Raw genomic sequence first — 20581 nt, 5'->3', positions numbered from 1 at the left:
TGTTTGAATTTGATAACTGAGTTCCTTCTTCGGTTTAGCTTCATTTCGATTCAGTTGTTTATTTCAAATTCATAGGATTAGTTCTGTTATAAGGTGGCTTTCTGTTTTCATATACGATCTTCTTGTTTTTTGCTATTCATTTTCTTTATTCCCTTCACGTCTGAGTCAAGCAAACTTAATAGACTAAGTGCGCATTGGTTTGGTTCAGTGATCTGCTCTTTCGGGTTTTAAATAGGAGTTCAGTTTGGCTTTTAATTTAAGAAGCATATTTCAGTTCCTTTCTTCTTTTTATCCTAGCATGAGATGGACATAGCAGCGAATTATTTGTGTCTGTTGTGAATAATTATAAAAATTATAGTGCAAGTAATTTGTCTCTTGGAATGTAAAATTTAACTGTTCTGCCTTGTTGAACCGAGAGTAGGAATAAAGAATTAATATGACTATTTGAGTTGCCTTGCCATGTCTTATATCCCATGGAGTTAGTCTAAGCAAATGTATACTGTTCGATTCTGCCATGTCTAAGTGTTGTTCGTTTATGTACTACAAGTATGCTGTAGCAGAGTTATGTATATGAATGTATATATTAGTATACTTTCGTTTAAGCACGTTAATGAGGAGGTTAGATTGGTCATTATGGATCAAGCTTGAACCCTCCCCGGTGTTATCCATGCCTGAGATTCATGAAATCCCTTGGAACTTGAGCAACATCAGGAAGACGGGGGCGAAAGCTTTCCAATATTAACCTTCTATACATCCTTAAGAATGTGTATACATGAGGTATACTTAAATATACACAGTATATACATAATCTACTGATCTGTTTTGAGCTTATATTTTATGTGTTTAACCTTATTCATTGATTAAATACTAATCCTTTCTTTTCATTTTCATGCATGACCATCGCATACGAGTCCAAGGGACTCGTCTCCTTCCGCATTCGGTGTTGGGCTAAAGACCAACATAACCTCTCTCGTGTCCAGCCCATCTGCAGCAATCTATAAAAAAAAAAGATTACTAGGCCAAAGCCCAACAGCAGCAGATCGCAGCAGTCCTAGAAAATGGGCTGAGCCCATTTAATTATATTTGCTCCTTATTTTGTGCATTTAATTTGTATTGTACAACTAATACTTTACTTTGTTTGTTTTCTTAGCTAGAATGAACCTTAGCGGAATTAGTGGGTTTGTTTAGTATGATGGGTAGTTAATTTAAAAGAGAAACTAACAATTAGTCCCATAGGTTTCATTCCCTTTTTTATGTTAAAATTATTTATAGCATCTATATTATTTTTTATTTTATTTTATTAGAATAATTGATTTTCAAAATAGCATGACTACATATTTTGAGCTAAAGGAATCATGATTTATTCTTCCTATCTTAGAAATTTTAAAACATCACTAATACGCAAATATGAACTCAAGTATATTTTATAAACAATTTTCCAAGATTTATCCAATTATATAATTTTTTTTAGCCGGATATAGTTAAATAAAGTTAATAAAAAAAAAGAGAAAGAAAACTCACTTCCTTTTGCATCCTATTTATAAAGAATAAGTTTAGATTTGTCTATATCGCCATATTCATATAACATAATTTTATCCAAAGTTCAGATTTGCTAAGTCTTCTCTTAAAAGCTATTACTTATATGCAAACTATTATATTTTTTGCAAGTCTTATTTTAAATAGCATTATTTTTTCATTTAAACCCTTAGCAACATTTATAAGTCCTATTTTAATTAGCATTTAAAGTCTTTTTTTATGCATATCATTATATCTTCTACAAATCAAATTTTAAATAGCATTATTGTATTTCCATTTAAAGCTTTAACAACATTTATAAGTATTATTTTAAATAGCATTATTATATTTTTCTTTAAAACCCTAGCAACATTTACAAGCCATTTTTCTTAAAATTTAAATGCTATATTTGCCTCTTTAGCCCTAATTTATTAACCTAAGTTTGACCGGTTAACCGTAGTTAACGGATTCTAAAGGATGCCTAACCCCTTCCCTTTAGGATAATCTAGAACCTTTACCTAGAATCACGCTAATTAAGGAGACCATTAACGGAGGTTTAGTTAGGCTTTACCTTAGCTAATAAATTAGGTGTCCTAATTCACCATTAAATTAATTAGGTGGCGACTCCTTAAAATAAAACAAATAGGAATCACCAATATGTTGTACTCTACTTTAACCCGTTTAAATGGGGTATAACAATTTGGCGACTCTGCTGGGACTTTAGGTTCTAACCATAACAGACTTAGGTTAATAAAATTTGTTGGATGTTTTGTTTGTTTATTTTGCCTTTATTGTTGCTTTATATGCTTTTAAATGTTTTTATTATTGTTTTATTCCTTCTTTGCCTCTTCTATGTAATATGTATATTTTTGCTTTTATTAAATTGGCATTCCGCTCATACTTCCTCCACTCCTGGAAAATTCACACAAATTCACACACTTAAAGCGATTTCGCGGTTCGCGGCCGTGTACTACTAAATCACCCTTTAGTTGGATCGATCTTTTAGATTTAGTCGATCGGCGGTGAATTCGACAGCCACAGACTTTCCACTCCCAAGTTGTCCACTTGGGGGAGCCTTGTGTCATAGGAAACCAGTTCCTAGTCAGCTAAGATAGAGCTAAACCAAAATCCTCTTTAAGGACATGTATCACGCAAACCTAGGAGGCTTAATACCCCAGGTGTATTAAATCCATTAGTCAACCTCGTCTAAATGTCCGAGTGGTTCTATGACCCCAAGCGACGATTATCACGTTATGTGCATTGATTTGAAAGATAAACATGTGTGTTATGTGGACCATGTGCTATTTAGGTAGAACTAACCATTTGTGAACGCAGGTAGCCATGAGTCAACACAATATTTACCCGAGGTTTAGCATGGTTTTGAGCGTCCCTCCTCAATTAAAAGCATGATGGATTGATTTGGGTGACTACTGACAGCGTATGGTACGTAGAGCGTTGGGGTACTTACCGTCTTTAATGGATATCCAACCGTGTAGAAACATCATCGAGGCGGCAACTGTGTTTTGGGATGAGAAAAGGGTTGTGTTTAGATTCGGCAACATTGAAATGACTCCATTGTTAGAAGAAATAGGAGGCTATGTAGAAAATGCAGCTTTGTTACATAAGAAGAAAAAATGGCAAAACTGTGGCATGATTATTCTAAAGGAACCTTTACCAAAGGAATTTGTTGACAGTTTCGGATTCAGGAAGGGCAAAGGCGTAGAATGCTTACAAGGGTCTACGATACCGTACGATTACTTGTATCATAGATTTGGCTATCAACAAAGTTTCACCAACCATTAAGATGAATTTTTCTCGTATGACTCTTGGAAACAAAAACGGTGCTTCGCTTTCGCGGTGTGTTTCTTGGGAACTATGGTGTTCCCTAAAGGAGCAACAAGATATATTCACACCCGTCTCATTACTGTAACTGAAGCTCTATTTGGTGGCATTGACGGGAAATACTACATTGTGGTCCCTATGGTCGTGGCAGATATCTATCGAGCGTTAGGACGTTGTAAACACGGGTACAAGCATTTTGAGGGGTGCAACTTGCTTTTACAGATTTGGTTGATAGAACATCTTCAAAAGGTTGACAGAGGTCTAGTATTTCGAAAGTCGACGGGTGAAAATCACATTCTAGGACATGTTCCAGACGCTATTTTGACTAATAAATCATTTGAAAAGCCAAATTGTGTAGAAGGGTGGGTAAGACTTCTTAGCCGTTTGAACGATGATTCAATTCGGTGGATGTTCAGTTGGTTTCCATCTGAGGGTTTGGTGTTTCGTACAAAGATCGTGCCGTTTTTAGTTTTGATGGGACTTTGGGGCTTGCAACCTTATGCCCTACTGAGAGTTTTAAGACAATCTGGAAGAAAGCAAAATATACCTTTAGTAGCAGACATGGATCATTATCGAGCCGACTACAAAGAGGGAAAAATTCTTGCAAAAGAAGTTATAAGTATGTGGAAATTGAGAGAAACCATGAAAGCAGATTCAATTGAGCCAAACAGATACCAAGCTGGATATGAGGATAACTATTTGGAGTGGCTGACCGCTAACTTGGAAGGATCAATCAAACCTGCCGTTAGCCTGAGGGGACGAATTAAGGATGGAGAAGCAGAAGCACACATCTTACTCCGGCAACTGTGTAAGAAAAATCTTGTGTCTGAAGCCGAGCACCATGCACAACTTGAGGAAAAGGAAAGAGAGGCAGAGAAATGGAAGCAGTAGGCACTTAGTTACGAGCAAAGCATGCAAGAGTTGGATACACTTCTAGCTGAGCAAGGAGAATATAAAAGAGAAAGAGAGCTGAAACTGACTAGCTTCACTAAACTGAGAATGACAACCAATAGTGATTCAAACCAGTAAACTAACTCATTATAGGTAGTACAATTAGATTTCTTAGTTAAGAATAAGCTAGGGTTGCAATTGTCTCTTCAAATAAATGATCGGTCTAACTTAATGGAGCCACTAATTTGATGCTCTTTTCATCTCAAATTATTTGTCGCATTTATATTTTTACACGATCTTTAAAAAGATATTAATTAAGAGGGATTTCGACCATTTTACCATAATTTATGTCTTAACATATAATATCTCTTTGCTGAATATTTACTCTATTTTTGTGTCATCTCCCCATAATTGAGATGTTTGTAGTCTTCAAAAATAATTGCTGCTAAGCGTAAAATAGGAAAGGAAGAATTAATTGTCTTGAACTTCTAAAACGACAAGTAATTTGAGACAACTGTTAGAAATCACGACAAATAAGAGTTGTTCAAACGTATTTACCAGAAAAGGCTTAAATTAAGGCAGATTCACGAAAAAGTAAGAGAAGGAGTGTGCTGTAAATTAAAGGGATGAAGTTGGGACAAAACTTGGCCAGAGATTCAAAAAAGGCTATTTATTTCTTGCTTATTTAATGAAGCTTCCATTTAAATTCATTTAAATTGCACCTTTCATCGTAATAGTTGGGAGTTGGGACCGGCAAAGTTATGATACATTTTCTTTTTATTAGTAGTTTAAGTGATTACAAAATATCGTTAGATCATTTAGAGATGAGATAAATATAATAGTTCCTTTATAGTAAAAAAGTTGCATTGATCTCACATTAAATATAAGATTACTCTATCCCGTACTAGTATATATAATAGGGGTGGGCATAAATACCGAAAACCAAAAAACCGAACCGAATTAGTTTGGTTCGGTATTTGGTGTCCACCTTTAAAAAACCGAAATCGAAATAGCCGAGCCGAAGTTTGATAAAATCGAACCGACGAACCGAACGCCCATCGAAATTTAATACATTACCGAAACAAATTTAAATAGTTCAGGCCATTAAGTTTAAGCAAAAAAAAAAAAAAAAAAAACAATTGTAATAAGCCCTCTTTTGCTTTTGTATCCCTAATTTTCTACTTCAGTTGAGAAAATCAAATATCCTTAACAAAAAAAGGTGACCAGGATGTGTCTTTAGGATTAATGTATGTCCTTTATGTGTTTTCTTAATTATTCTTACGGTATGTATATAACACCTAGTAATCCTATATCGTGGTTATGATTTTCTGTTCTTGTGTATCCTGTTTGTTTGATTTTGATTTCAATCTATCAGTTTTATGTTTTATTGCTTTTGAGAATATGAATTAGTGTAAATGGAATCACTTCTAATATCATATCAAAAAAACCGAATTGAAAAAACCGAAACCGAACCGAACCGAATTTCAAAAAACCGAAATCAAAAGAACCGAACCGAACTAGTTTGGTTCGGTGTTCACCTTCAAAAAACCGAAACCGAAATAGCCAAACCGAAATTTGATAAAATCAAACCGAAAAACCGAACGCCCACCCCTATAGATATATGCCGGAAATATTAAAAGGAACTCCACACTCTTTTTCGTTATTAAATTCAACATTTAATAAGAGGAATTTTGACCCTTTAATTTGGTCGCACTTAGGCCCTTTGCTTATTATGCTTTCTGTCGGCTTAGGCATAAATTGATTATTTGCCTCCTTATCACCGATTATTTTCTTTTAAAAAAAAAAAAAACAGAATCAAGTGGTCAAATATTCTATGTGGAAGGTTGCTTAGTAAACTTAAATAGAGCAAAAGAGTGAATTTAAAAAATCATTAATCCCTCCATTTCATATTAGTTGTCATATTTCGTTTTTCAAGAGTCCATTTAATTAAACTAATTCTGAATTAAATTAAATTAGATTAGTTCAATATTTTAAAATTACAATTTAGATATAAATAAATTATAAAAAAATACTATTTATAATATTAAGAAAGGTCACTTAGACTATAACTTGAGGAAAGTGAAACATGAAGAATATTGTGGGACGAAGGCCGGAGCTAGGGAATATAAGATTAAGAAAAGTCAATTAGAATACAACTTGCAACTTTTTTCTAGATCTTTAGAAAGTTATGACTTCGCTTGAGATAATTTGGGCTGACTAAGATCAAGTGATAGTTTTGAATTAAAAAAGGCAATGAGAAAAGGTCTAAAAGTTAACTTATAAATAATGGAAAGTTGTTTCTAGGCCACCACTTACCGTGTGAGAATATAATACCATGTGAGAAAGTTGTTTCTACGTTGGTTGGTGGTATTCTTAGCTAATGACTTGATTCACTTTACCTCATTTTGGCAAGTGCATGCATGCAGCTGCAGGTGCATAAAATTTCATGTATATATATATATATATCTGATTATTGTAGGCCAAATTATTATAAGGCACTCAAATCTCCGCATTCTTTGTAATTTTGTGAGTTCAACTAATATAGCAAATGGCTTCAAAATATCACTATCAAGGCAATCACACATTCTGTAAAACAGAAAAGGTGCAGGAAATTTCATGCATTTCTTCCAATATTGCAATTCTTGTTTCTCCCATTACTTTGCTTCTTGCATTATGCTTCGTTTATGTTTTTTAATGAAGATCTTTGACAAATAATAATATATTTTTTTGTTGCTTGCAGGGTTATATAGTATATCCCAAAGCTCTTAATATTGTTTGGGGAAACGATGAGCGCTTTTGGAGGTTACCCAAATACAAGTAAGATTGGGCATATCAAATCTAATTAAGTTTATCATATTAAACGTGTTACTACTACTTATTTAATTTGTAGTTTGAGCAAACATTGTTTTTAAATATATTTGAATTACAGAAATGATGGTGCAGAACTTATACAAGTAAATTGGCTGGAGGTAACTGGTTGCATTGACAATATTGTAGAAAAGAAATCATACGACATTGGCTTTACAATGTCACTGATGACTGGTGCGTTCGGTTGGAAAGATTCACCGGTTTATATTATGGCTAAATGGGGAGATAACACTCAATGGAGAAAGGTGAATTTGACAAGTGAGAAGGACAAAAAGATGATACAAAAAACTATTACAATAACAAAAGGGAAGGGGAATCCTGATGATAAGCTTTGTTTTGGGTTGTATGAAGTTTGGAACAAAAAGTGGAAAGGAGGTCTCAAAATTCATTGTGTAAACTTGACAGAGAGAAGCTAATTTAGCTGATGGAGTGAAATAAGAGAGGAAGCTCAAGTTAAAAGTCGTCTTTTTGTTCCATGTATTTTGTTAAGAGTGTGTTTTCTTACATATATTTAATTTGTAGTTGTGTTTGTATTGCTTGCATCATGAATGAAACTATGGTTCACAATCATATGATCTCTTACACTCATATATTGAACTTAATGATAACTCAAAGTAGCTGAAGCATTAAGCTTACAACAAAACAATGCCTCTAACGTTGAATATATCTTCAGAATAGAAATAGCAAGAGCCATGCAGCTCAGAGAAAAGGAAAAGAAGTTGACGAAGAATCTAAAAGACAACGAGACCTAGAGACATCTGCACACGGTAACTTAGAGAGAGCAAAGGATTTGTATGTTTGTGCAAAACATTGTATAGTTTTTGCCTGTGCTTTATTTTTTGCAAGCAGTTATTGTTGAAGTTAGCTAAGTGGGTGTGAATGAGAAATGGAGGAAAAAAGGAAATGGAGGGAAAATGAGATTTAAAGCAAAGTTCTTTTTGGAAAGGAGTTTTGTCCCACGTAGGTGGTGGAAATCAAAATAAGTGTGCTTAAATAGAGAAGCACTTCTTTTAGCTCTTAAAGAGTTGAGATGAGGGACTCCCCTTGCGCCGTCCTTGTTACTCGGCCCGGCTTCGGATTTGGTTGATTGATTGATAATCTTCTTATAAAAGGTATAAAAGTTAACTTATAAATAATGGAAAGTTGTTTCCAGGCCAGCACTTACCGTGTGAGAATATAATACCGTGTGAGAAAGCTGTTTCTACGTTGGTTGGTGATATTCTTAGCTAATGACTTGATTCGCTTTACCTCCTTTCGGCAAGTGCGTGCATGCAGCTGGAAGGTGCATAAAATTTCATGTCTATATATATATATATATGATTATTGTAGGCCAAATTATTATAAGGCACTCAAATCTCCACATTCTTTGTAATTTTGTGAGTTCAACTAATATAGCAAACGGCTTCAAAATGTCACTATCTAGGCAATCACACATTCTGTAAAACAGAAAAGGTGCAGGAAATTTCATGCATTTCTTCCAATATTGCAATTCTTGTTTACTTTGCTTCTTGCATTATGCTTAGTTTATGTTTTTTTTTTATGAAGATCTTTGACAAATAATATTTTTTTTTGTTGCTTGCAGGGTTATATAGTATATCCCAAAGCTCTTAATATTGTTTGGGGAAACGATGAGCGCTTTTGGAGGTTACCAAAATACGAGTAAGATTGGGCATATCAAATCTAATTAAGTTTATCATATTAAACGTGTTACTACTACTTATTTAATTTGTAGTTTGAGCAAACATTGTTATTAAATATATTTAAATTACAGAAATGATGTTGCAGAACTTATACAAATAAATTGGCTGGAGGTAACTGGTTGCATTGACAATATTGTAGAAAAGAAATCACACGACATTGGCTTTACAATGTCATTGATGACTGATGCGTTCGGTTGGAATGACTCACCGGTTTATATTATGGCTAAATGGGGAGATAACGCTCAATGGAGAAAGGTGAATTTGACAAGTGAGAAGGACAAAAAGATGATACAAAAAACTATTACTATAACAAAAGGGAAGGGGAATCCTGATGATAAGCTTTGTTTTGGGTTGTATGAAGTTTGGAACAAAACGTGGAAAGGAGGTCTCAAAATTCATTGTGTAAACTTAACAGAGAGAAGCTAATTTAGCTAATGGAGTGAAATAAGAGAGGAAGCTCAAGTTAAAAGTCACATTTTTGTTCCATGTATTTTGTTAGAGTTTGTTTTCTTACATATATTTATTTTGTTTGTTGTGTTTGTATTGCTTGCATCATGAATGAAACTATGATTCACAATCATATGATCTCTTACACTCATATATTGAACTTCATGAGATCTAAAAGTAGAAGCATTAAGCTTACAACAAAACAATGCCTCTAACATTGAATATATCTTCAGAATAGAAATAGCAAGAGCCACATGCAGTTCAGAGAAAAGGAAAAGAATTTGACGAAGAATCTAAAAGACAACGAGACCTAGAGACATCTGCACACGGTAACTTAGAGAGAGAAAAGGACTTGTATGTTTGTGCAAAACATTGTGTAGTTTTTGCCTATGCTTTATTTTTTGCGAGCAATTATTGTTGAAGCTAGCTAATGAATGAAGTTAGCTAAGTGGGTGTGAATGAAAAAAGAAAATAGAAGGAAAATGAGATTTAAAACAAAGTCTTTTTTGGAAAGGAGCTTTGTCCCATATAGGTGGTGGAAAGGAAAATAAGTGTGCTTAAATAGAGAAGCACTTCTTTAGCTCTTAGATAGTTAAGGAGACGAATTTCTCTCGCGCCGTCATTGTTGCTCGACTCGCCTTGGCTTTGATCAATTGATTTGTAATGTTTTTAGACCAAATTTATTTTATTCATTTTTCCATTTCTAGTATTTTCTGCTAAAATTAATTTAGAAATTTGTGTAATATTTTCCCAACAGACATTTCTATTTTCTGAAAAGGCATGGCCTTTCCGAGCAGACACCATACCTGTTCTGAACAGGTATTTCGCTGGCTATAAATACAGAGGACATGCCTCATTTTCTGCACAACATAAATTCTGCATACCATCTGCATTATGCATACTTTTACAAAATAAAAACTGAGTAACTGACTTGTGTGATTCGTTGCCATCTTTGAGTTCGCGTGAAGTCATAGGCGTTTGAGGTACTGCTACTCCTTTGATAGGTTTATCCGTTTTATCTTTGGAGGAAGTAATCCATATCCTCGGGACTTAAGGGGATTAAATTATTTAAGGACACACAGTGAATTCTGTGGTGTCGGATATTATTCTGTCATTTTGTTTTCTTGGTTTTATTAAAATATTGTTGCGTTGTTTGAACATTTTTTTACTAACGACGTTTATTGTTTTGATCACAATTTGAATAACAGTTATTACCTGCAAACTAGAACAGTGGGTTGAGCTTATGCTCCCTCAGCTTTGTAATTTATGATTTATTGATATTAAGGTGAATGATATTTAAAAAAAAAACTAAAAGTTGAATAATGTTACCTTTGTTACAGTCGTTTTCATTTGGTCGGCCTTGTGTATACCAAAAGTGTATACTTCGGCCAGGTTTGGTAAACTAGACGGCCGAAGGGTACGTTTCTTCATGTTTCCTTAAAATTAAGTTATCCAAAGAACATTCTGTCACACCCTAACGTGGGGCATGACGGGTTCCGACCCATAGGCCGGGAACCACCTGACTTAACAGTTACCTTGAACAACATATAACATAACTCAAAGAATACCTGCACGCAGAATGGGCCCAACATAAAAATATCCGGTAATCCAACATATATGTGCATATACGAACCAACAAGGTCGCTACAATATCACGAGTATCATAGAGCCGAAAAGGCTACATAACTTCCTAACTACGTACAAATGTCTACATACCTCGATGGAATATAAACTGTAGCAAGGACGGGACAAGGCTTCGTTATACCCATATGTACAAATCAAAATATCATACCAAAATAGACGGCGGCTCCGAACCAAGTGGAGCGCACTGACTGCAGCTGAGGGAAGATTCAACTGCGCTGGGCTGCTCGCTTGACTACCTAAACCTGCGGGCATGAACACAACGTCCACAAGAAGGGACGTCAGTACGAATAATGTACTGAGTATGTAAGGCATGGATAACAACATAATACAGATATGAAATGTAACATGAAATAAGAGAGAGATAACCTGTACGTCTAGATGCCTCTTGAGGCGGATGTCATGCATGCTTAACTTTAAAAAAAACATTTTTTATACATATATATAGTACCATGCCCGGCCATTACGGCTCGGTGTCATATATATAGTATCATGCCCGGTCATTAAGGCTCGGTGTTATCATCATTAGCCCGCATCCGGACCTCCCGCGTCCGGGGCGATATCATAACATGCCCACTGCAGTGGTGTGCACATCTACGTGCCATGCCCGGCCGACTATAGCGCGACGCGGTGTGAGAAAATACATACATATATATAAAGCATGTATGAGAGCCCAATCAAAAGCCACAACTATATCGGAGTGACGTAAGGTCGGTAGCCTCCGATTATATTATGGATCAATCATCATCGTTTATCCCACCTTGAAGGAACAAGGGTCATAAGGTGAGATTACCCAAAATTAAGAAATTGTAAAGTAAGCTCAATCATCTCATAATAACATGAAATCCGTATGCCTTGGAGCTTTGATAAATAAATCCCTCCTAATCATCGTCGTGGTTATCATAAAAAAAATATTCATCTTTAGCATCATAAAAACTTTAAGAGCCTTGAGTCTCTAACATTCTTGGAAATGAGGATTTTTATGGAATTCATGCATGGGTTGGTAGGAAAAGAATCATGCCTTTAGAAGCTCAATAACATCATAAGGATCATTAGATTCATGGACTCTTAGCATTTATGGAACCAAGGATATTATGGGTATGACACAAAGGTTTATAACAAAATGATCATTCCTTTAGAAAGAAAGGGACTAGCCTTAACATATCTGGAGGCTTATTTCTCGACTTTTCAACTTACTTCCTGTCTTGAAATTTACTTAAGATCGTTTGCAATCCCGTAATCTACATATAAAACAATTCACACTATTATTAGACTCATCCTCACATGTTCATCTTAAGCCTTTAATTCGAATTCATTTAGAATCTGCCGAACTTCGGGCAGCATCTCCCCTATATATATGCCTAGCCCGAAATCACAATAACAACAACCATACCAACATCAAAAACAATATCATCAAGATTCTACAAGATAAATATGCACAATTTCATGCAAAACTTTCTTCAAACCTCAATCCATACGCCAACCATACCAACGCAATAATTATAACTCTTATTCTCGTAAATATTCCTGAATCAATATTAATAAAAAGAGAATCATATCTTACTTTTTCTAGAATAGAAAAATCTTCAATGTTTACTTGAATCCAAGTCAACTTCAACACAAAACAAAACTATAATCGCGACTACACGTTACTCAGACCTCGTTTAATACTCCGTCACTTAAAAATTATGTAAAATCCTCACTTTGTGGTGTATATAAGCTCTCCTATGTTGGCTGAGCTTTCTAGAGTATTTGGGAAGTTTATTATGGAGGAAAATATGGATTTTAGCCCTTATATAGTGGATTTAAGTCGGTGGCACTGTAGCAGCGCGCGACACTGTGTGTTCGCGCAGTGCAGTCCCCTGCTCTGCCCGGCTAAATTGTAACGTCTATAATTCTCTACTCCGATGTCGTATCGATGAGGGGTTTGTTGCGTTGGAAACTAGTCTCCATGAACTTCAATTTAGGCTTTTGCTTTGCTTCAAAACTCCACATATACTAAAAGATCTTCCTCAAATTTGGGCCAAAATTGCCCCTCATATTTTTCTCCAAAATTCCAAAAACTTAATTCCCCTAAATAACTTGCTCTCCAATCCTCCCATAGCTTACTATATGAACTTAAACCCTCATAACCAAAAACATTGGTGCACATGTTCTCGTATATCCTTGAAAGTAACTTTAGTATCCAGACTTGAAACATCCAACACTTATAAATCTTTAACGTACGAAACTACGAGGTGTAACACAGTCTTTTGGTTAATTGGTGTTTGAATTTGTGAATGAAATGAAGGTGTGATTGTTGATGGGTTAAGTGTGGAGGAAGCTCATTTTAGAGGAACGAAGCTTCAGGGATCTACTGTTGCTATTCCTCATGGATATTTTGGTAATTTCTCTTCTTTTTATTCTTCAAAAAATAACAGTGCTGTCAGGACTGGCTTGCCTTTTAAAATTAAAAATTGAGCAAAGAGTATGGTTAGAAAAGGCATAATAAGTAGATAGACATTTTTATACTTGGCCTGAACACTCTAACTTACAAAATGATCATCTAGACACCTTAACTCATTTTCAATATGTCAATTGAACACTCCAACTTTACAAAATGATCATCTAGACAACTCAACTCGTCTCCAATGTGTCAATTGAACACTCCAACTTTACAAAATAATCATCTAGACACCTCCAAAATGTATGTGCCACGTCAGTGTCAGGTGTCCACGAGATACAGTGGGAATGAGTTTAGATGTCTAGATGTGCATGCTTAGTTACCAGTTGAGAACAAGTTAAGGTGCCGTTGGAAAATAAGGAAGGGATACTTACTTCTTGGATAATAACCATCCATTACTACTTTGTTGACTTGGTGCCAATACAAATTTGCTTTATAAGCTATGGTATTGGGGAAACACCGATATGTTGATATTATTGCCCATCCAGCATAATTGTTTACGAGGCATAGTTACTGGATGGCTCTAAATTAATTGCTATGAACTTTATAAGAATCACATGCCACAAGCAAGCTGTTGAGGTGGTTGAGCCTAATGCCATGTAATCACAGTGAAATCCTGTATAAATGGCATGCTATTGAATTCTCACACCTGCAACTATGGCACTGCTTGGAAAATATATTTTACATGTTGATTTACTGGGGCATCCCACCACAAATTAATAACTTGACTCAGCTGAAGATTTTGAATATTTAATCCCATGGGTCTGCAGAAAATGTTCCATGAATATTGTGCAACAGGGGACTTTAAAAACAAATGTGCTATAGTTTCCTCTTTAGGCTTATCACAACAGAAACATCTGGAAGGAAACTGAAAGCCCCACTTCTTCACTATCTCATCTAGAGGTATTTTAGCTTTCCATAGTCTCCATAGAAAAAATGAGATCTTCACTGGTAATCCTTTTATCCAAATTCTCTTGTACAACTCATTAGTATCCATTCTCTGCCTCAGCAAATTGAAAGCTGTTCCCACTGTAAATTTGCCTCTAGTATCTAGTTTCCAGAAAGGTTTATCTTGGACTCCATCAGGATTTGGTGGCTTAATGTTCTGGATAATATATTCAACAATATTACCTGGGAGAATCTCCATTAATCTTCCTTCATCCCATTCTTCTTCCAGCACCATTTCCTGCACTAATACCACTGTTCTATCAAATATGAAATCTGGAGGCATATTTTGGTATAAAGCCCCCATTCCTGTCCAGTTGTCTAGCCAAAAATACGAGTTTCCTTGTTTAACCTGCCACCATATTTCTTGTTCTATTAAGTCTCTACACTGCAACATCTTCTTCCACATGTATGTCCCTCTTTTTCCATTGTACAAGGTCGGAGGTTCAAGCCCTCCTTCTAGCGTTCAATTTTTCTTGTTGTTCTTTGAGTAATATATTTTATATATCTTGTGTGCTCGCCCCACCTTCTGCATCCACGCCAATACAATAATAACGTACCTTAAGAGAATTCTTTTTTGTGTATAAGCAAAACTATGAGGGGTTTTCTCTTTCGAATTTTTATATTTTGTTTTCTTTTTAATATAAAGTTGAGCGACTTTTTATGATGACAAAAATAAAAGTTGAATAAATTATTCATTATAAAAATAATTTGGAGTTATTAATGCAATAAAATAAAAGTTAAGTGATCATTCATGAAATCAATATTTTGCCTTGTTTAAATTGCAAATCCGTTGAAAATTTGAAATATACTTACCAAAATGAATTGAAGTAACAATCATATCAAGAATTATAAGAAATAATAGAAATATGGAGGCAAGCATGTATGTATACGGTAAAAATCGGGTATATGCAAGATCGGTGAGATCGGGGGCCGAGGGTAGGACCAAATGAGCACGAGTATATTTGGTCTTTTCTAGAGATCGGGGGATTGCACCGAAGGCGACTGACCCGAGATGAGAGAAGTGTATCCGTTGATCCGGCGTCACCGAACTAAACTTAACGTGGCCGTTAGTCTGATTTCTCCAAGTCAAGTTTACGTGGCTAGGTAATTAATTTGGGCTGACTAGGATCAAGGGATAGTTGATTAAAAAAGCAATGGGAAAGAGATCTAAAAGTGGAAGATCTGAACTAATATGATACTAACCGTGTGAGAATATAGTACAAAGGCACTTTGTAGTGGGTAGAATATTTTTAAGCAATTTGGACACAATCTCTAGTACAAAAACCAAGAGCGGTTCTAATCAATATTCGCTTCAATTTTTGACAACTTATAGCACGGAGTATGTATATTCTTAACTTTTTTGTCGGTCCTGGTTCGATTAGTTAGATTAGCACCGAGTAAGCCAATAAGGGATAATTAAAACATATTCTTAGAAAAAAAATTGTAAAATTTTTACGGGTACCATATCTGGATACCACTATCATTTAACCTGTAGTCAATCTTTTAAAATTGTTTAATTTGCACCGGCCAGTTTCGACAAACATCAAAATATGTTGTATTTGAAGTTTCAGAGGATTGAATTTCAGGCATTTCTGTCCTGTTTGGTGGTATTCTTAATCAAAGGCCTCTTCCGTGTGACTTGATTCCCTTTGCTCCTTTTGGCGAGTGCATGCATGCAGTTGGAAGTTGCATGAAATTTCATATCTATATATATCTGGTTGTTGTAAGGCCAAATTATTATAAGGCACTCAAATCTCTACATTCTTTGTAATTTTGTGAGTTCAACTTATATAGCAAATGGCTTCAAAATGTCACTATCAAGGCAATCACACATTCTGTAAAACAAAAAAGGTTCAGGAAATGTCATTCATTTCTTCCAATATGCAATTCTTGTTTCTCCCATTACTCTGCTTCTTGCATTATGCTTAGTTTATGTTTTTTTTTTTATGAAGATCTTTGACAAATAATAATATATTTTTTTGTTGCTTGCAGGGTTATATAGTATATCCCAAAGCTCTTAATATTGTTTGGGGAAACGATGAGCGCTTTTGGAGGTTACCCAAATACGAGTAAGATTGGGCATATCAAATCTAATTAAGTTTATCATATTAAACGTGTTACTACTACTTATTTAATTTGTAGTTTGAGCAAACATTGTTTTTAAATATATTTGAATTACAGAAATGATGGTGCAGAACTTATACAAGTAAATTGGCTGGAGGTAACTGGTTGCATTGACAATATTGTAGAAAAGAAATCATACGACATTGGCTTTACAATGTCACTGATGACTGGTGCGTTCGGTTGGAAAGATTCACCGGTTTATATTATGGCTAAATGGGGAGATAACACTCAATGGAGAAAGGTGAATTTGACAAGTGAGAAGGACAAAAAGATGATACAAAAAACTATTACAATAACAAAAGGGAAGGGGAATCCTGATGATAAGCTTTGTTTTGGGTTGTATGAAGTTTGGAACAAAAAGTGGAAAGGAGGTCTCAAAATTCATTGTGTAAACTTGACAGAGAGAAGCTAATTTAGCTGATGGAGTGAAATAAGAGAGGAAGCTCAAGTTAAAAGTCGTCTTTTTGTTCCATGTATTTTGTTAAGAGTGTGTTTTCTTACATATATTTAATTTGTAGTTGTGTTTGTATTGCTTGCATCATGAATGAAACTATGGTTCACAATCATATGATCTCTTACACTCATATATTGAACTTAATGATAACTCAAAGTAGCTGAAGCATTAAGCTTACAACAAAACAATGCCTCTAACGTTGAATATATCTTCAGAATAGAAATAGCAAGAGCCATGCAGCTCAGAGAAAAGGAAAAGAAGTTGACGAAGAATCTAAAAGACAACGAGACCTAGAGACATCTGCACACGGTAACTTAGAGAGAGCAAAGGATTTGTATGTTTGTGCACAACATTGTATAGTTTTTGCCTGTGCTTTATTTTTTGCAAGCAGTTATTGTTGAAGTTAGCTAAGTGGGTGTGAATGAGAAATGGAGGAAAAAAGGAAATGGAGGGAAAATGAGATTTAAAGCAAAGTTCTTTTTGGAAAGGAGTTTTGTCCCACGTAGGTGGTGGAAATCAAAATAAGTGTGCTTAAATAGAGAAGCACTTCTTTTAGCTCTTAAAGGGTTGAGATGAGGGACTCCCCTTGCGCCGTCCTTGTTACTCGGCTCGGCTTCGGATTTGGTTGATTGATTGATAATCTTCTTAAACCAAATTTATTTTATTCATTTTTCCATTTCTAATATTTTTCCGCTAAAATTAATTTAGAAATTTGTTGAATATTTACCCAACAGACATTTCTGTCTATATTATATTAAAAGCATGAACTCCCTAACTTGAAAGTTTAATTACTAAAATACCCCTTCTTAAAAACGTAATTTTCCCACTTAAAAATAAATAGTAAAAACATGCGCTTGGCAACTATCCCAAACCCGATTTCGTATGAAGGGATGTGCTTCTTCGGATAAAAGGATGTGATCCTTCAGCAAACTTCCAACTAGTGAATTTATACCCCCAATTATTGAATAAAAATTTATTATTCAGAACACTATAACTCTTTCGTTCTTCTATTCTCACTTGTGATTATCGTGAGAATCCAAATTCCAATGCCCCGCCAATTTTAAACAATGTCGGACTAGCTTAGTGACTCTACCATCAGAAAATTGTTTCTTGTGATTTCCTTCTCCTACGCGAGATCGCCCAGTAAGTTTTTCTTGTTGTAATTTAACTCGCTCTTCGTAACTACTGATAAGGATACATTTTTTAAAGAAAAACAATCAAAAGAACTTTATGATTTGTTTGAATATATATTTCTACGTATTTTATTATGAGATGTTACCTAAATGTATCAATAGTTAATAATATATAATTTGCAAAAAGACATATATTCAACTTCACTTCATGTCCATGATTATTAGTTATAAATATTTAACAATTAATAATCTCTGAGAGAGTTGTTCTGGTTATTCAGTATTAGAGAGAAAATTTGCATGTCTTTTAATGCTAAATATGACCGTTAGATTATGTAATATTATTTAGTCAAATATATTTTGTAATCTTCTATTTTGGGATAGCATATGTTAGAATTATTTAGTCAAATTAGTTCCTAATTTGTAGCCTACAATTATGTTGCAAATCATGTATATCAACCCATTCAAGGGAACAGAATAATCAAGGAAAACATTCTCTTACATGGTATCAGACTAGGTTCTCCTAAAAACCCTAGCCCTTGGCCGCCGACCCCCCCCCCCCCCCCCCCCCCTCTCTTTTCGTTTTCCTCTTCTTCGACTATTCCCCCTCCTCTTCTCCATGGCTGACACCTCCAAGTTGCATCCTGCGACTACCGTCACCAATATCAAATCATGCATTCCTATTGTGCTTGACTACGAAGGAAGTCAATACAATAACTGGGCTACCCTCTTCAAGCTCCATTGTCGTGCAAACTTGGTCATTGACCACATCTTACCTCCTGCCTCCCCAACTGTGCCACCACCGGCAACTGCAGTCGAAAAACTTGCTGCTAAGGCCCTATGGGAACGGCTAGATGACATTGTTCGGCAATGGATATATGGTACGATATCGAATGATCTTCTCAACACGATCATTCATCAAGAGGACACCGCAGCCGAAGCTTGGGACCGTCTTGTTCATCTCTTTCAGGACAACAAATCGGCTAGGGCTCTTGCTCTTGATGCAAAATTCACCAACACAAAATTGGTGGATTTTCCAAATGTGAAAGCATACTGCACCAGGCTGAAAGTTCTTGCAGACAATCTCGCCAACGTCGGTCACAAAGTTTCCGACGAACGACTTGTGCTTCGTCTTCTACGAAGGTTGTCGGAGGAATATAAAACTTTTCGCACGACGGTGCAGCACCGTACTCCTCTCCCATCTTTTGACGTTGTCCGATCGATGCTTGAGCTTGAGGAGGATAGCCATGCCGAGGACGCCATTCACGACTCCGACTCCAATGCTGCTCTTGTTTCCCACAATGTTACTCCTCAGAATTTCTCAGGAAATGGACATCCCAATAACTCTGCAAATAACTTCAACAATCGTGGGAATTCGCAGAATCGTGGAAAGAAAAATAACCACGGTCGCAGCGGCGGCAACCGTAACAACCGCGGTTGCAGCGGCGGCAACCGCAACAACCGCGGTGGCAGCGGCAATGGACAAAGCAGCGGCGGGGGCAGCCGCACCAATGCACAGGCATACCAGCCCGCCGCGTCACAGCAGCAGGGACCCGCTGCCCCGTCGTGGTATTTTCCACCGTGGGCAGCTTGAGGGCAACAGCCGTAGGCCACTCCACCGTGCCCGTTCCCCACGGCTGGGTGGCAGCAGCCCCGCGGCTGGCAGCAGTCGCGTCCAGCTCCTTCGCAGCAGGGAGTTCTTGGTCCTCGTTCTCCACATTCGTTCTACTCGTCAGCCTCGTCATCACATGGTGGGTATGCGCCCATAGATATTGATCAAGCTATGCACACAATGTCGTTGAATCTGATCGATGACAAGAATTGGTACATGGACACCGGAGCCACATCTCATATGACCAACTCCCAAGGTACTCTCTCGTCTTATTATCAATTGAGCAAAAATAATGGCATTGTTGTTGGTAATGGTAACATGATTCCAATTCGGGGTTATGGTCATACATCCCTTCAAGAAAATCCCTCTTTAAAACTGAAAAATGTCTTACATGCACTTAAACTCATCAAAAACCTTATTTCCGTTCGTAAATTTACTATCGATAATATGGTTTCTGTTGAATTTGATCCTTTTAGTTTTTATGTGAAGGATTTACGGACGGGGAGCAAACTCATGAGATGTGAGAGTTCGGGTGATCTTTATCCATTCTTCAAAAAAATTTCGAGCCATCTCGTCTTCCGCACCATCTACTTTTAGTGTCATCTCTCCTCATATATGGCATTCCCGTTTAGGTCATCCAGGGGATGTTATTCTTAGTTCTTTACGTAGTAGTAATTTTATTGAATGTAATAAGGCTCGAAACAATGTTTGTCATTCTTGCCCTCTGGGGAAATTAATTAATTTCCCTTTTATGACTCTCTTTCAACTACTACTATGCCCTTTGACATTGTTCACAGTGATTTATGGACTTCACCTGTTCTTAGCTCTTCAAGTCACAGATATTATGTTTTATTTCTTGACAATTACACTAATTTTCTTTGGACTTTTCCCATCAAAACAAAGTTCCAAGTTTATAATTGCTTCTTGTCTTTCCGGACTTTCATTCGCACTCAGTTTGAAAAAGAA

The 20581-nt window shown here is 36.0% G+C and overlaps 4 protein-coding genes across 4 annotated transcripts; all 4 read left to right on the top strand.

Annotated features, from left to right (window-relative positions):
• Positions 1 to 6730: 6730 nt before the first annotated feature.
• On the top strand, positions 6731 to 7686 carry LOC132622039 (protein PHLOEM PROTEIN 2-LIKE A9-like). Its single transcript, XM_060336551.1, has 3 exons — positions 6731 to 6850; positions 6989 to 7065; positions 7178 to 7686. The coding sequence occupies exons 1-3, from the start codon at positions 6797 to 6799 to the stop codon at positions 7530 to 7532; spliced, it is 486 nt and encodes a 161-aa protein (XP_060192534.1). The 5' UTR covers positions 6731 to 6796; the 3' UTR covers positions 7533 to 7686.
• Positions 7661 to 9355, top strand: LOC132624451 (protein PHLOEM PROTEIN 2-LIKE A9-like). The gene is made up of 6 exons (XM_060339232.1): positions 7661 to 7675; positions 7790 to 7883; positions 7966 to 7976; positions 8512 to 8568; positions 8699 to 8775; positions 8888 to 9355. The coding sequence occupies exons 1-6, from the start codon at positions 7661 to 7663 to the stop codon at positions 9240 to 9242; spliced, it is 609 nt and encodes a 202-aa protein (XP_060195215.1). The 3' UTR covers positions 9243 to 9355.
• A 6638-nt stretch (positions 9356 to 15993) lies between these two features.
• On the top strand, positions 15994 to 16985 carry LOC132622410 (protein PHLOEM PROTEIN 2-LIKE A9-like). The gene is made up of 3 exons (XM_060337016.1): positions 15994 to 16146; positions 16288 to 16364; positions 16477 to 16985. Exons 1-3 carry the CDS (start codon positions 16093 to 16095, stop codon positions 16829 to 16831), a joined length of 486 nt encoding a protein of 161 aa, XP_060192999.1. The 5' UTR covers positions 15994 to 16092; the 3' UTR covers positions 16832 to 16985.
• A 1637-nt stretch (positions 16986 to 18622) lies between these two features.
• LOC132624450 (uncharacterized) lies at positions 18623 to 19597 on the top strand. Its single transcript, XM_060339231.1, has one exon. It carries the CDS (start codon positions 18623 to 18625, stop codon positions 19595 to 19597), a length of 975 nt encoding a protein of 324 aa, XP_060195214.1.
• The last annotated feature ends 984 nt before the right edge of the window (positions 19598 to 20581 follow it).

The sequence above is a fragment of the Lycium barbarum genome, chromosome 12 (genome assembly GCF_019175385.1).
Source record: "Lycium barbarum isolate Lr01 chromosome 12, ASM1917538v2, whole genome shotgun sequence".
NCBI lineage: Eukaryota > Viridiplantae > Streptophyta > Magnoliopsida > Solanales > Solanaceae > Lycium > Lycium barbarum.
Note: the sequence above shows the minus strand (reverse complement) of the source record. Positions and strands in the feature narration are given on the sequence as shown.